Raw genomic sequence first — 15,299 nt, 5'->3', positions numbered from 1 at the left:
ATGTGCTCTGGAAATATTTCCCCAAATGCTTAGCCTACGAAGATGAATAAGAACTTGGAATATTAACAGTATCTGCGTATGTGTGTGTATGTGATTGTACAGAGAAATTAGAATACTGCAAAATGATCTTTCAACATCTGCTAAACTATTCTTGCCTCATGGTTCAATAAGTTTTCTAGGGATATTTACATTTAATCATTTCAGGCCATTCTCTACAATGATCCAATTTCTCTCAAATTATCCAATATTAAGAACTCAAATTTCTTTCAAATAGATGAACCTTAACATGACCACTTCTTAGACGACAGCTTGTGAAGTTTAATAATTTGAGAAGACAGCATTTAATTGGCTGCCCAAAGACCCTCATTTCATCTCTGCAGCTACCTCACCTTATTAGAAACCCAATTTCTGACAACAATTTTCATTTGCAAGTTGCATGTTCAACTCCATAGGGAGAGTAAGGATATTTTAAATCCCTCTGTTTTTAATAGGCTCTTTCGCAGATACTGACCAAGAACAGCAACACTCAATGATGAATATCACATTGCTCAAAAATAAGATACTGAAGATGTCAGAGCCAAGCAAGACCCAAGAGTGGAATCTAGAAAAGACAAAACCCTTCAGGAAACCGGTCCCTAAGTAAAACCAAGCAAACCTAAGTCCCAGTATACTTGTTCTTACCTGTAATTGGAATCAGTTTCCAATGTATTTCAGTCTCTTCAACGTTATTTGACTTAGATTGTCTACGGAATCCATGTTCAATGGTAACAGTGGGACACAAACTGCAATCTTCAAAATTACTCATGCTAATTAAATTTGGATCCTAAAAATTAGAGTACAGATTCAATACCTTTCTTTTTAATTAATTTTAATGTCAAGAAAAAACAACTATTTTTTCACAGCAAATTTACAAACTTCAACCTAAACATTAAAAGCAAGTAAAATCAACATGATGAAGTTATAATACTCTAATCTCAAACTAGAACATAATTTTTTCTCTCAAAACGTAATTGGTTGATTTACAGCAGAGGTTGGTAAACTTTTTCAGTAAAGCACCCAATATTCTAGGCTTTGCAAGCCAGATACTCAGCTCTGCCATTGAAATGCAAAAGCAGCCATAAGGAATACCTAAATGAATGGGCATGACTGTGTTCCAATCAAATTTTAGTTACAAAAATAGGCAGTGGGCTGGGTTTGGTCCATGCCCCCATCAACACAATTTAGAGTTTTAAATATGTCAGGAAATGGTAACAATATAGGTTAGTTTCTTAGTGCCTACCTTATACATGCTCCCAACTGAGATCCCTGTCATCATCCTCCCCATAAAATAAATATCCAAAACTACATGTAGAAAGCCTGGGGACATGCATATGACTTTAAAAAAATTTTTTTTTCTTTTGGCTGAGCCACGCAGCATACAGGATCTTAGTTCCCTGATCAGGGATCGAACCCATGCCCCCTGCAGTGGAAGCAGAGAGTCTTAAACCACTGGACAGCCAGGGAAGTCCCATGATGCATATGACTTTTACTCAAAGACAGGGAAGAGAAAATGGAAGAAAGTAAATTACAAACAAGTCTTTAGGAACACGGTGCCATCCTGGTACAGTTCCCCAAGTGATGCAAGTAAGCCATTCCTGACAAATCGATTGTCCAGCCTTCACTTTATCACAATGGTAAATTTCAGACTACACATAAAGCTTATGAGCAGGAAGGAAAACACTTCTGCGTTCATCTCTGTGTAACAAGGAATAACTTAGAAATACTATCCTGCACAGACACTATTACTGAAATGTGTATCATTTCTTTGTGAAAAGGAAAAACAAGCACACTCACATTCTCCCTTTTTTTTTTAATTCTTAAAAAAATTTTTTGGCTGTGCCATGCAGCACGTGGGATCTTAGTTCCTTGACCAGGGATCGAACCCGTGCCCCACAGTGGAAGCGCAGAGTCCTAACCATTGGGCCACCAGGGAAATACCCACACATCCTCCCTTTCATACACACATTCACAAAAGCAACAAAGATAACCAAAAGATATAGGCTTACTTCTTTCAAATGTAGCTTATGGTCAGTGCCTACTTCACTGGTAGAAACAGCAACAGGATACTTTAAAGATGATGTATCAACTTCTAGCAATGGGCTCTGAGTATCCTTAAAATGTGCATTTTCAGTTTTTACACAAGTAGGCTGCTCATATTCTTTCTTATCCAGGGTAGAGTTCAACTCATACTCATGCTTTTGCCTCATCTCTTCATAGGCATCATCAGAGCTCAATCCTAAGGCCTTGTTGACTGTGTCTGTCAGGGATGCATCAGAATGACGTGCATTTGCTAGTGTTTCTGAGAGCCAATTAAACAACCTATGGATGTCAGCAATGCTAGAGTTAGAGGTAACCTGCTGCTGCCGTCTCAAGTCAGCATCATGCCCAAGTGAGCCAACAGGCTGTGGAGACTCTGAAGGGAAAAGACAAAGAGCCATCTCTTAAAGTCTGGAAGGCAAGCATAAAAATAATATATATATATATACCCAAAAGTTAATTATCATATAACATTTATAGGCAGGAACTCAATCAAACCACCTGCTTAGAGTTTACAAGTATATCCATCCCTTACTTTCCAAATATGACTGGTTCTAAAATTTTGCACATAGGTAAAAATTCCCATTAAATGAAGATTTATTTTCATCATAATTTGAAAATTCTATTAAAAATGAGCTCAGGGCTTCCCTGGTGGCGCAGTGGTTGAGAGTCCGCCTGCCGATGCAGGGGACACGGGTTCGTGCCCCGGTCCGGGAAGATCCCACATGCTGCGGAGCATCTAGGCCCGTGAGCCATGGCCACTGAGCCTGCACGTCTGGAGCCTGTGCTCCGCAATGGGAGAGGCCACAACGGTTGAGGCCCGCGTACCGCAAAAAAAAAAAAAAAGCTCAAATATTATGCTGGTAATATGGATAATATATATAAATAACTGTACTGTAGTTACCTTAAACTCTACCACCAAAATCCTAAAATCAGTGAGGTACTTGACAACAGAAAAAATACCTACACAACTATTTTGCAAAATGTTAGAGAAGGGTATGCAGATTACTCTTAAATCTTCTAAAAATATAAAAACAAAAACCCATGACTTTATCTGATTTTGATCTCTCCCATAACATTCTGTACTTAAAATACTAGCTAACCTTTTCATAATCTAAGCTTTATCTTAAATGACTAGATTACTTAATTCATAACAAAGCTGAGATATTAGAGATACAAAATCACCCCAAAGAAATCTACACCAATCTTGCACTAAGAACAAAAAGGACTATGAGAGAAAACATGTTAGACATGGCTCCAAGCAGGTATAAATAAATCTGGGTTATCTGCACCACCAGTATATTTAAAAACTTGCAAAGGGAGGATACATTCACAAAGGCATGTGCTTTAATACTGAAGGAGGGTAGAGCCAGGGTAGATGTCAGGATTCCAATTTAGGTAGTGTATATGTACCACAGGCAAAAAGACAAGTTAGAAACAACAGGGTACATACTGTATGATCTAATTATATGAAATTATAGAGAAGGCAAAATAATCTGTTGAGACAGAAAGCAGATCAGCGGTGGAGTGGAATGAGATAAACGACAAAGAAGAACAAGGCAACATTTGGGGGTAATGAAAAATGTCCTATATATTGGAGTAGTGGTAACACAGCTATAAAAAACTCATCAGACTGTGCACTTAAAATGAGTACACTGTATATAAATCATACCTTAAAAAGTTGACGTTAAAGGCAGTAGGGGAGACAGAAGGCTACCTTTTAATGAGTGGGCTCACCACCAAATCAAGATCAGAATGTTTCAAAAGTCAGAATCTAACCTTTAAATCTCTACTTTCAGGATCAGAAATAAAGTATGCAAAATGACAAGAAACAAACACAAGTGAGGAACACCTAGAGATGCAACTCTGACTATCACTAGTTCTACTTTAACCTATCTACCCCTTTTCCCCTGCCCCATTTCTCCTTTGGTCTATTATAACCAGCATAGCTTTCCCACCATTTTAACTACTGATAAAGCGTGATTTCCACCCACAAATATTTTTTCACACATACAAATTTGCCAATTATCAGCTAAAATGGTGCCAAAATTCAAGTACCTTGCCTATTATGGGTTCAGTGCTAGGAAATATAGCTGACTTTAGGAACAATGCTTGGAGTTAGTCAGAAGTGAGTTCAAACATGGATCAGTGAACTCATAACTTTAGGTAAAATTATTTTACTTCTCTGAGATGGTTTCCTCATCTGTAAAATAAGGATAATAATGTCTACCAATCAAGAACTAAATGAGTCCATACATGTAAAGCAGCTAGCACAAAGTAAGCACTTAACTCTCAAGACACAGGTCAACAGTATTAGACAGTATGGATCAGTAAGCACCATCAGGTTCAGCAGAGAGCAGAAATCCAGCATAAGCTAAAGGAGATGAAAACCATCAAGGAGGAGAACAGCCAGAAAACTAAGGAGGGTTATGAACTGCAAAGATATGAGGCTTGAGAGAAATGAAAGATGCTTCAGGAAAAAAGAAACAAGTATAGGGCTGACAATGACATATTCTGAGAAAAGTGCCTTAACCAAGGAGAGTGGGAAACATGCTACCCAGGCTGGACATGGCCAGTCTGTAACAAAGCCTTGAAAAATGAATACAGAAGCTGAGATTGGCAGCAAAAGTTCCTTTACAAAAACAGGGGACTGCCTAGATTGGCTCTCAGGCTATAATTTGCAAACCCTTGTATGAGGAGAAAGGACAGAACTACTTTACTATGTTTTTGGTTGTTACTTTTATACTATATAAAAACAATTCTGACATTTTACCTTCATACAGATGGCAATTTTCAGATAAATTACTGGTTTTGGCGAGCTTTCTCATATTTTCAGGTAGATCCTCAAGCTTCCTCTTCAAGACAGTTTTGCTTCTCATATCTTCTGTGTCTGAGTCCCCACCCACATTTTTTTTCCTACACTGAATTAAATTAATCAATTCTTTGACTCTATCCTTATCATAATCCAAAGAGTGAGATGACTTCTGCTTTCCAGGTGTAATAGTTTCACCCCTTGAGTTATTTCGTTTTCCAAATTTCATTTTTGTACCATTCATTTCTTCTTCTTGGCCTTCATAATCTGAAAGTGGACTAAACTGTTGAAGTTTTCTATTTTCTTCAAATAGCTCTTTTAATTTATAAATAGGTAACTGATACATTTCAGGCCGAAAAATATAGGTATGCAAACAATTATCAATATGGGATTTATTTTTTGGAGCTGAATATAAGAATTTTTTATCATCTAATCGTGAATCATATGGAAACATGATAAACTCTCGTTTACCTGAACCAAAACCTCGCTTAAAAAATTCACTTACATACTTTTCAACAACAGAATGAAAATTTATAGTATTTATATTTTTGAATTCCTTTCGACACTGAATCAAAGCAAACTGTAAAAACTGAGCTATTTTTAATACATCTGGCATGCTCTCACGTCTCTCCTGTGGTGCTGCACTGGTTGAACCTTTCTGTGCTGTAAACAAACAAAAAAGCAAACCATGTTAGCAATCAAGAAATTAGTCAAGTACAGATCTACATATTGTCAAAGCAATGTAACAACATCCACACATTAATGGTGGACCAAACCGGTATGTACCCTAAATACATATATGTTATATAGGGATATATGAATAGCATGCTTCTAAGCCCAGGAGCCTAAAATGGGCCAATAAGCAAGTAAAACATGAAAACCGCAGAACATATTTTTAAAGGGAAAAACACCTGCCCGTTGAAGATCTTCTTCATGTCCCTAGGCATCAACTGGTGGCAAGCAAAATGTAAGGAGAAATAAAGACCTGAGGCTCCTAGCAAGACCGTCCAGCAAACGACAGTAATGTCACTCCTTCCTGTTTTAACAACTTTATCTCTATCTCCCTATCCCCATAAGCAGATATGTAGGCACTGAATGGCTAACATTGAGAATCTCAATTTTTTTTGGCCGTGCCATGCCGCTTGAGGGATCTTAGTTCCCCCGACCAGGGACTGAACCTGAGCCCTCGAAACTGAAAGCATGGAATCCTAACCACTGGACCACCAGGGAATTCGCGAGAATTTCATTTTTAACCTAAGAGTGAGAACTTTACCTTAAGACAGCATTAAAGTTCATTCTTAGAAATGGTGAATAGAAATGGTGTTCTCTAAAACAGTATGAAAATTCTTATTAATTGTGAATGGCCTGATATTTAATCTAGCACATGATACACTTACAGTTGCTAAAATGTGAATGCAAAAATGAACTAAGCTAAAAAAAAAAATCATATAATAATAGAAACCCTGAAAAACTAAGCTATAGTATTGTTAACAATTACAATCAACATTTACTTAGTGAAAACACCGATAAAAACCAAGATAATTTTTCATAGTTAAAAAAACAAGTCATATAATTTGTGTTTTATATTGCTAACACCTCTTAATACCCCCATTATCTCCCAAAACATGACGTAAGAAAGATAAAATGCTTAGTGAGTTATCTGGAAATTTTCAATAACATATAGCTATCTATATGTAACTGGATTTAGATATTCAAAGAACTTACAAGTAACTATGCCTCTAGGTTCTTGAAATAGAAACAAAGCATGTAAGACTCGAGACTTAGCAGTATGATGTTCTAAAAAAACAAAAGTGAAATTCATTAGCAATATATTTTAACTTTTAAAAGTTAAAGGAGAATTATAAAAATTAAAGAGAAGACCACCTACCATATGGAGAAACCATTTGACAAGGAGAGAGAAGAAAAAGGTATCCTCGGTCTCCCAAAGGTTTAACAAGAACCTACATTTTTGGAAGAGGGAAGAAGTTGAACTTGTGTTATTATTCACCATAAGGCAGAAACATAGCTGTTTCTACTAATTATAAGGAAAGCAAAAAGTTTTTGATCATCTTTTTAGGAAAAGTACTGCTACTGAATTAGCTAAAAAACTCTTTCCACCAACCCTCTGCTGATTAACAGGATTCCAATCAAGTAAGAATGCCTTAGTTTTCGTAATTTTTAACGAGAAAATATTACTCAAAGAATTCTCCTAACTATTAAATCAACTTGTTGATTTTTCCTTGAAGCTAAAATACAAGAACCAAGCAAAAACTTCAAATATTTTCCTCAGTAATTCAAAAGACATGTTTTTAATTGCCAAGGTGGTGTGCTGGATGTTGGAGATACAAAACAAGTATGACATAAAGGCTACCTTTCAAGAGTTCAGGCTAATCTCAAATGAAATGTGTTGCTGTAATCTAATTCTTCATATACTTAATGAACATCTTTCACACATAAGGCAATTTGCCTTACCAGAGATAACTTGAAAGACAAGCAGCACTAGATCCTTTGATCAAAAGAAGGTTATAATTGGGTGGAGAAAGTAACACAAGAAATATCAATAATTAGATAAGACAGGAAAGGTCTTAAAAAGATTTACAAAGCAACAGAAAGGAAAAAATACAGTTAGTCTATGGTTGGAAAACATATTGAGAGTATATGGGAGGTGGATTTTGAAGGATGGGTACATTGCCAAGAGCCTAAAGTTGTGGGAAAGACATTTCAATAGAGGCAACGCCATGAACAAAGGGCAGAGTTATAACATAATGGACAGTTTGCAGGCATCAGAGTACTTAGGACTAGCCAAGGGTGAGGAGAGACTAGGAGAAACATGTAAGACAAGTCTAGAAAGAAAGATCATGGGCTAGATTGTAAAAAGGCAAGAATGCCAGGTTAGCCAGAAATGCCCTCGAGAGGATACCCTTTTGAGCTGAAGTGTTTCCCTAAAGAAAACCCAAAGAAACTTGATAGCACTGGAGGAGGAAAGAAAACAATGTAATGCAAAGAACTCAGTTCACAGACTACTGCAATAGTTCACAATATTTTGGGGATTAAAGAAAGGGTAAGGAAAGGAAGAACTGAGTATGGCAGCTAAACACAAAAGGATATCTGGATTCTGAAAGAAAACTGTGCTACCTAAATTCCTATTAAACAATTCCAGTAAACAAAGTCTGTGTAAGAACCAATAATTTAAAGGACTAAAGTGACTACGCTACCAATTTACACTTAATAAAAACATTGTTTCAACACCCAAAAGTAAGGTGGACAATGCATCTGCAAAATTTTTGTTTCAGACTCAAACCCTTTTATCCAAAATGTTTTATATATCATATCTCTTTCAACATTTTGCCCAACTCTTGATTTGTCAGAACAGAAAGTTGGGAGACATGAGTAAGAGCTTCACGTTTTGTGGTTGCTCAGAAAAAACAATTATTTTAACTTCTCACCCACTCCAAATACCAGATTTTTTAACCTGACTGGCTTAATGGCTTAAAGACCCTAGTGCCCTAAGGGGACTCAGTGTCCCCAGAGACTCATGGAGCACAGGGAATCTACACCCAGAAACAACACTCAGGCAGACAGAAGCCCTAGCAGTAATATCTGTGGCTTTAAGCCAAAGAAACACTTTCAATCCTGTACAATAGGAAACACCTGTGAACTCTGTACTGATCCCTCTATTTATTACACCTTACTGTTTCCTTCTCCCTCAGAAAACAATACTAACCCAGTCTGTGGATTTATATTACTTGATTCTACTATTTTGGCTTTGCAGATAACATTACAGGTAATATGGTATGAAAACAAAAAGTATTTTTAAAAATATAAAATATTAAGCTCATAATCTTAAATTACCAAGCTTCAGAGAAAATAAGCTACCCTAAGAGAGATTCAGCAAAAACAATAGATTCAAATACCCAAGGGCTGCAGATTGGAATCAAAAGATGCAATATATAAAACAGGTATGAAATGTTTAAAGAAATAATGTGTCAGAACTGAAAACATGTTCACACAGAAACCATCATACAAATATTCACAGTAGGAATATTAATAGCCAAAGAGTGGAAACAACTGATGAATGGCAAACAAAATGTGGCATTATCCATACAGTGAAATAAAAGAAATGAAGTATTGATACGTGCTACAAGAAGGATGAACCTTAAAAGTATTATGCTAAGTGAAAGAAGGCACTAAAGGCCACATAGTGCATGATTCCTCTTATATAAAATGTCCACCATAGACCAATCCACAAGACAGAAGTAGATTAGTGGTTGCCAGGGACTGGGGGGAGGAAGGAATGTGAAGTGAATGCTTAGTGGGTATGAGGTTTCTTTCTGGGGTGATGAAAATATTCTGGAATAAGGTAAGTGGTAATGGTTGCACAACATTGTAAATCTAGTAAAAATCACAGAATTGTACACTTTAAAACAGCTAAAATGGTGATGCAATTAAAAAAAATAGCAAGGAACATCAGAATATAATCTCTACCTCCTAGAACAGTCCCTGGCACACAACAGGTACTCAATAAATCTTTCTGAAAGAATTAACAAGAATCTGTTTAAAAAAAAAAAAAAAGTCAGGCAGATCTCAAAAAGAACGAAATATAGCTTTCAGAAATTAAAAATATTTTCTGTGAAATCGAAAATCAACAGCAAATTAGACACACCTAAAGACAGAATTTGTAATCTAGAAGATAGCTATGATGAAATTACTCAGAATGCAGTACAAAGGAATAAGACAGAAAACACAAGAGAGGGTAACAGACACTGAGAACAGCATGATGCTTCAGAGTCCTAGAAAGGCAGTCAAAAAAGAGTGAAGAAGTATAATCACAGAGATAATGACTAACAATACTCCAGAAAAAAAGCTATAAATCCACATATATGAAAAGACAATATATACCAAGCTAGATAAATAAGAAATCTACACCTAGATATATTTAATGTAACTGCAAAACACCAAAGACAAAGAAAAAACTGAAAAAGCAACCGGAAAAAAAAAAAGATGATCTACAAAGAAAACATCATTAGACTAAGAGTGGACCTCTCAACAAAAATAGAAGCCAGAAGATATCATAGTAAATACAGTCAAAGTGCTAAGAGAAAATAGCTGTCAACCCAGAATCATGTCCCTAGGATTTAACAATTAAAAAAAAACACATTTTTCTCAAATATAGAGGGGGCATGTACAAAAACTGACCACAGAGTTGTTTTTTTAATCCCAATAAATTTCAAATAATTACCTGTTCTGATTTCAATGGAATTAAATTAGAAGAAAAAAAGTATTCTCATACATTTGGAAATTTGAAAATATACCTGTACATCATATGACAAAGTGGAAATCATAATGGAAACTAAAAAACACTTAGAACTGGATGATAATGAAAATACTACATATTAAAACATGTAGAATGTAGCTAAAGTAGTACTTGGAAGTCAAGTTCATTGCCCATTTTTCTAACATAAGAAGTCAGAAACAGCTAAATAACACCCCCCCAAGTAGACTAAAACTGACAGCTGAAATTAATAAAACAGGAAAACAAAGGTACAACAGAGGATCAAAACCAAAATTTGGTTCTTAAGATGAATAAAATCAAGACACCTCTGGTGAAAAGTAATAGTAAGAGACAACCTAATGAAAATACTACTTGCAAAAATACAGCAGCTATTAAAAAAACTATAAAAGTAATTCTAGCTCAATAAATTTAAAAACATAGAAGAAATGGATAACTTCCTAAAAAAACAAAAAAACCCATAATATATCCAAACTGACCTGAGAAGAAATAGAAAACCTGAGTTTTCTATTAAAAAATTTGAATCATAAACCCATAAACATTTTAAAGATAGTTTTGCAGCTAAGTGCTACCCGACATACAAAGAATAGATCCCTTTCATCATATATACATCCATCTTTTGTAAAATGAGGAAACACCGCTTACAATTCTGGGAAGCTAGTATAACCTTGCTATAAAAACTAGATAAGGACAATATGAGAAAGAAAAATTGTAGGTCGATCTCACTCATCATCACAGATACAAAATTCCTAAACAAAACATTCACACAACAAACCAAGTATTTTTTAAAAATGGGGGAGGGTATTCTAAAACCAGAAGCACAGGAATACTTTTTAATACTGAAAAAAGATAAATATAATTCATCTTATTAAGTTTATAGGATAAATACTATGCATGATGGTAAATTTTATGTGTCAACTTGACTGGGCCACATGGTGTCCACATATTTGGTTAAACTTCATTCTGGATGTTTCTGCAGGTATTTTTGGATGAGTTAAATATATATACATGTGGATATACAGAGTAAAGCAGGTTGCCTTCTCCAATGTGGATGAGTCTTATCAGTTGAAGGTCTGATTAGAACAAAAGGCTGACCCTCCCTGGAGCAAAGGGAAATTCTTCCTGCCTGCCTGTGTTTGAGCTGGAACACTGGTTTTTCTCCTGCATTTGAACTCTAAGTGAAATATCAGCTTTTCCTGGCCTCAAGCCTGCCAGACTTCATCAGGAGACATAAGGTCTCCTGGTCCTGAGACACTTGGATTCAGACTGGAGCTATGCCATCAGGTCTCCTGGGTCCCCAGCTTGCCAACTGCAAATCTTGGGACTTTTCAGCCTCCATAACTGTGTAAGCCAATTCTTTATAACAGATTTCTTTCTATATGTATACAGCTGACCCCTGAACAATGTGGGCATTAGGAACCCCCACGCAGTTTAAAATCTGCATATAACTTTACAGTTAGCCCACCATATCTGTGGTTCTGCATCTGCAGATCCAACCAACCACGGATCATGTAGTACCGTAGTACATATTTACTGAAAAAAAATTTGCATACAAATGGACTTGCACAGACCAATGTTGTTAAAGTATCAACTGCATATCTGATTGGTTCTGTTCCTATGATGAAACCTGACTAATACACCTTGTAACTATCTCAATAAATACAAAAAAAAAAAGTATTCAATAAAATTCAAAACCCATTCACGGTTAAAAAATAAAGAAGGAAAAAATTTAAACTGATAAAGAATAATTATGAAAAACCTAAAGCAAACTTCTTACCTAGTACAAACTTTCTACTAATGGTTAATGTTAGAAGTGTTCTTTTGAAGATCAAGAAGACAAGAATGGGACTTCCCTGGTGGTGCAGTGGTTAAGAATCCACCTGCCAATGCAGGGGACATGGGTTCGAGCCCTGGTCTGGGAAGATCCCACATGCCACGGAGCAACTAAGCCCGTGCGCCACAACTACTGAGCCTGCGCTCTAGAGCCCGCGCTCCTCAACAAGAGAAGCCACCGCAGTGAGAAGCCTGCGCACCACAACAAAGAGTAGCCCCCGCTCGCCGCAACTAGAGAAAGCCCGCGTGCAGCAACAAAGACCCAACGCAGCCAAAAATATATAAATAAATAAATTTATTAAAAAAAAAAAAAGACAAGAACACCTACAATCACCACTTTTATTCAACATCATACTAGAGATCCTAGATTAGAGAGGAAAAAACAAAACAATGTTGCTCCCAGATAATGAGATCTATATAGTAATCCCAAATAATGTACAAAAATGAACAAATTATTCAAATTTCATATACTGATCTGACATAAAATCAATATATAAATATCATTTCTATACATTTCTATATACACAACAAACAAAAAATGCACTGAAATGGAAAATACTGTTTACAACAGCATCAAAAAATAAATAAATAAATAAGATGTCTGGGGATAAAACTAACCAAAAATGAGCAAGACTTGTATCCAGAAAATTATAAAACTCTATTAAAAGAATACCCTAAAGAAGGAGATAATCTTGTTCATGTTAAGACAGTATCGAATTTGATCTACAGATTTAATACAATTCCAATTTTAAAATTCCAATAGGGTTTTTTTTGGGGGGGGAAGGGAGTAAGGAGCTAACAAGCTGATCCTAAAATATTTTTGAAAAAATCAAGCTGATTCTTAAATTTGGGGTGGTGGGGGGAAGCTAAATCTCAAATAGCAGAACACTCCAAAAAGGATGAAAAAAGTGGGGCAATTTGCCCTACTTGGTATCAAGACTTCTTAGTGGAGAAAGGATGGACTATTCAGTAAATGGTTCAGGAACAACTTGTTATTCATATTGGGGAAAAAATGAAGTTGGATTCCTATATTATATCAAACAAAAATAAAAAACAAAACAATACACATACATATATTTTTTAAAAACTTAAGTGCCAAAGGCAAAACCATAACATATTCAAAAGAAAATACAGGGCAGTATCTATAAGACCTAGGGGCAAGGAAAGATTTCTTAAGTTTAAGTCACAAACAGTACTTAACATTCAGGCAGACATTCAATTACATTAGAGTTATGAACATGTATTCTTCAAAAAACACTGTGAATAAAGTAGAAAGGCAAGTGTAAATTATGGAAAAACAATTGTAGCAAACAGCTGAGTATTAGTTCCCAAAATATATATGAAGAGCCTCAAATTAGTAAGAAAACACAAGGCACTCTATAATGGAATATAATTTGCAAAAATACTGAATCACTATGCTGTACACCTGAGACTAACACAATATTGTAAATCAACCATACTTCAAAGCAAAAAAAAAAAAAACCACAAGCCACTCAAAAGGAAAAATAGGCAGCTGAACATTAAAAGATATGTTTACGAAAGGATGATCAACTCATCATATTTCAGGAAAGACAAGCTAAAATCACAATAAGATACTATTTTATACCCACCAGATTGGCAAGATTTTGCCAAAGTCTGACTATACCAAGTAATTATGAGTATGTGAATTAATGGGAACTTGCTGGTACTGAGGGTATAAATTGGTACAACCACCTGAAATAAAATGCATTATTTTGTAAAGCCAGTAATACATTATGATTCAGTAATTCTACTTACAGATAATAAATCAATATACTAGATCTATACTTGAGAGAAAATTATCTTGTATATATACATCAGGAGAGACTCAAAATGTTCACAGCAGAGACAATATTCAAATTTAGGGACATTTCTCTTATACTTTTTCTTATACTAAAGTTAGCTTTAAGAATTCATTTGACTTCACTTTGTTATAAACCTGAAACTAACACAACATTGTAAATCAACTATACTCCAATAAAAATTTTTTAAAAAAGTCAATTTGACTAACAACCAACCAAAAGACAGTTCAATATTTTACTTATTTTATAAATACCCCTGTGGGAAAATACCACTTCCCTGAATTCTGTGTTCCTGCAAAAAGCCCTTCTGACATGCAGAAATGTATATGATATAAAGATAGGAAATGTCTGTTTACATTTCCCCCAGAAATATTTCACTCTTCACATACCTTAAGAATTATATCTATAGCCAATTACCTAGTTAATTGCTCTGATCTAAAAGGAGAGTTAAATTTCTCTTATCTCCCTGAAAGTGCCAAGTTGAGTACACAAAAGGTTACAGTACAGATTAGGTTCCTAGGTTAACTCCCACAATTCCAGAAGACTGGAGAGCTATCTCCCTAGGTATTACATTTCAAGGAAGAATAAATGGGTCCCACGACTTGGAGATGTTTTTAGGTCCAAGAGGGCTAACTGGCTCCTGAAGAGATTTCATTTATTCATCAAAGCGTTGGGAGTTAATATTCATTACATTTTCAAGGATATCTTTTTCCAGGAGGGGAGGGAGATAGATGCCTCCTTCCCTTCATGAGCAAAGAAAAATCATTTTCCTCACCCCTTGCCTACTGAGTGTACAACTACTTGCATAGGATAATTGACCTGAGTCTCGATGCATTGCCCTAAGGGTAGGAAATAGGGCAAAGGAGAGCCAACACATTCATTACTTACTGTGAGGTACTGACTAAGTCTCTCTCTGATCCAGAACATCTCCTGTGCGTATTCAGGATAAAATATTAAGAACCCAACAGTCCCCAATGCACCTCCCATTACGATGACAACTATGAAGAAAGTAGCTATAGTAAGAATAACTCCCAGTGGGGTTTGCAAGAAAGGGGGCAGCCACACAAAATACGTCAGTTCGTTAGATTCATGTAGTGTATCCTTATGGAATGCCTGTGCCCTCTAAGATCTAGGATCTTACTTTACTTCTTGATTCTGGGAAGAACCAGTCCTCCACAAACCTAATATAACACTTGCTCAGGTGAAAAACAAAATGCCAGTATCCTTCCTATCCTGATTCTCACTATTAGGCACTCAACAGATACTGTACTTTTCTGATAAACTCCTCACTGTCCAGACCCACAATACTCATTCTCTGAAATTCAAGAACTGAACAGATTTGGATAACTCAATATCCCACCATATCCAAACCTACTACCGAAATTTTCACTTTATGAACTCAGGAACTGAATAGATTTTGGTCATGAGGAATACTTGTATCATAGACAAATTTTGGAAGGAAAACAAG

General features: G+C 35.8%; 1 protein-coding gene across 9 annotated transcripts in view; it reads right to left on the bottom strand.

Annotated features, from left to right (window-relative positions):
• Positions 1–15,299, bottom strand: part of TASOR (transcription activation suppressor) — a 49,068-nt gene that overhangs the window by 13,130 nt on the left and 20,639 nt on the right. For all 9 annotated transcript variants that reach the window (XM_055079836.1, XM_024123886.3, XM_055079837.1 and 6 more), the window contains exons 12-16: positions 6,777–6,849; positions 6,614–6,685; positions 4,850–5,551; positions 2,046–2,452; positions 682–823 (exon numbers count right to left, since the gene is read on the bottom strand). In XM_055079836.1, coding sequence (XP_054935811.1) covers positions 682–823; positions 2,046–2,452; positions 4,850–5,551; positions 6,614–6,685; positions 6,777–6,849 — 1,396 coding nt within the window. The remainder of the gene's footprint in view (positions 1–681; positions 824–2,045; positions 2,453–4,849; positions 5,552–6,613; positions 6,686–6,776; positions 6,850–15,299) is intronic.

This window comes from Physeter macrocephalus, chromosome 18 (assembly GCF_002837175.3).
Source record: "Physeter macrocephalus isolate SW-GA chromosome 18, ASM283717v5, whole genome shotgun sequence".
NCBI lineage: Eukaryota > Metazoa > Chordata > Mammalia > Artiodactyla > Physeteridae > Physeter > Physeter macrocephalus.
Note: the sequence above shows the minus strand (reverse complement) of the source record. Positions and strands in the feature narration are given on the sequence as shown.